Source organism: Limulus polyphemus, unplaced genomic scaffold, assembly GCF_000517525.1.
Source record: "Limulus polyphemus unplaced genomic scaffold, Limulus_polyphemus-2.1.2 Scaffold8723, whole genome shotgun sequence".
Taxonomy (NCBI): Eukaryota; Metazoa; Arthropoda; class Merostomata; order Xiphosura; family Limulidae; genus Limulus; species Limulus polyphemus.
Window position 1 is genome coordinate 17,455 of NW_013674333.1, and position 2,114 is coordinate 19,568.

Below are 2,114 nucleotides of genomic sequence, written 5' to 3' on the forward strand. Positions count from 1 at the left end.
AAACAAGACTGTGTTAAAATACATCATTCACAAAAGACTGTGTTAAAATACATCATTCAAACAAAAGACTGTGTTAAAATACATCATTCAAACAAGACTGTGTTAAAATACACCATTCAAACAAAAGACTGTGTTAAAATACATCATTCAAACAAAAGACTGTGTTAAAATACATCATTAAAACAAAAGACAATAATTATAAGTTTTAATGGGTTTGTAGCTGAAAGCCCTCTATCAAATGTTCGTGAACTTATTCATGTCCAGAGCGTTTGTGAGATTTCATTCTCAAAGTAAAGTTTAAATTAAATAGGCTATAAACTTTGGCTATCAATTTTAAGTCAACAAAGAACCTCAACTAATGATATTTAGATATGAATCATCACAATCTAATGACGTCATAAGTTATGTCGATCATGAACGTTGCTCAAATACGCCTTCTTTAAACACATATTACTCACAATTCACTGTTACATATACATATATTCAAGCAATTGTGTTACAGTTTTCATTAAACAACTTAATCTAATAGAACGTATATTTTGTAACTGTAATATAATGATTCTATTATAAAAGCAGTATGTGTTTGCTACTAAGTAAACCCTTTTTCTTGTTACGTCACATAGTAGAATGTTATGCTCTGATAATTACAGTACTGGTGCATGTTTCACAAACATTTCAATTGTATATAATTCATATAGATACTTTTATCAGTACGTAAGGGTGAAGTAAGTCTTGAAAACGGCTATAAATTTTGAGTTTGTACTTTGGAAAACCTGTGTTATACTTTTCTAAATTTTCATCCAGGCAATATTTCACTACTAGAAACAGCTAACTGCATTCTTAGGTCTTCTATGAAGGCAGTACTCAATTGCGTACGCGAAAAATTCAAGATAACAGTTAAGCCTAACATACATGCGCAAGAAATATGTAAAACAACAACAAACGATTTACAGATTCTTTCATATTAATACTACATAGTTATGTCTATTTATTTTACATTTTCGATTACAGGATTCTAAATCGTTGCGATAATTTAACACATAAGGTTTAACTCCATATCTCACACTGTGCCTTCAAACAGTATGAACAATATAAAAAAGGCGGGAGGGGTGATACAACTGAATCATTTCAAAATAAATAAACAAAATAATGCGTTTCTCATCAGCTTTCTTTTCGGCATTACTTTTCACTAGCCTGTAAACGGTTTCAATATAGCATTACATCTAATGATTTCATACTCCAACAGCAAGCTCAGTGTTATAAATACAAAGTACAGAATGAACATAACCCCAGCTAATTTAGTATTCATCCGCCACTTGAAGCAGGCAATGGAAGCGATGACGAAGATTAACATCAGAAATAAGAGAAGAATAGAACAAGCCATTCCGGCGCTGTTGACTTGCACAGGTCCAAATAACATGGTTGCTAGAAACCATGGCAGTGGGAGACTGCAATAAAAGATCATATTGAAATATAAACGGCGTTATCATGCGAGATACAAAAGCAGACCATATATTATAATATGGCCAGAAAAAAGTTTTAATAACTTGAAAAAGAATCACGGTTTATCGCATGGGATGACAGACAATTTAATTTAAATACAAGTCTGTGTTCTAAGCGTTTAGGGCATGTTTTAAGACAAGGACATTCGTATGGTTGATTCCGTTGTGGTCTGGGAAGCTAAAGTGTTTGGAGTAAGAGAGCTCAGTGGTACCTATACGTACAACTCGAAGTGTTTTTAAAATATACCGCCTGACTTCCGTATGATCCCACCTGTATAATTTGTTCATAATTGAATTCTGCATTTAATAAATATGAGAAAGAGAGAGAAAATTAAACCTGATAATAGAATTTAATAATCAAACATTTAATATTGAACTCGCACAAGTTATTTATGGTAGCTTAATTGGGAACATATCAAGCACATGAATTAAATATTAGAAATACGCATGTTATTTAAAGTTCATACAGGTTTTTATCGGTTGTACATAGTAAAACTTTTGTTTATTTTATTTACTTACGTTACGTTACGTTACGTACGTACTACTACTCAATAGTTAGTTACGGTTACGGTTACCGTTACGTTACGTTTCGTTTACGTTCCGTTTAACCTT

At 32.0% G+C, this 2,114-nt stretch overlaps 1 protein-coding gene across 1 annotated transcript in view; it reads right to left on the bottom strand.

Moving 5' to 3' along the window:
- Window positions 1–39: 39 nt before the first annotated feature.
- LOC106475526 (sodium/potassium/calcium exchanger Nckx30C-like) overlaps window positions 40–2,114 on the bottom strand; it is an 8,347-nt gene continuing 6,272 nt past the window's right edge. The window contains exon 4 of the mRNA XM_022379615.1: window positions 40–1,448. Coding sequence (XP_022235323.1) covers window positions 1,190–1,448 — 259 coding nt within the window. The 3' untranslated portion in view covers window positions 40–1,189. The remainder of the gene's footprint in view (window positions 1,449–2,114) is intronic.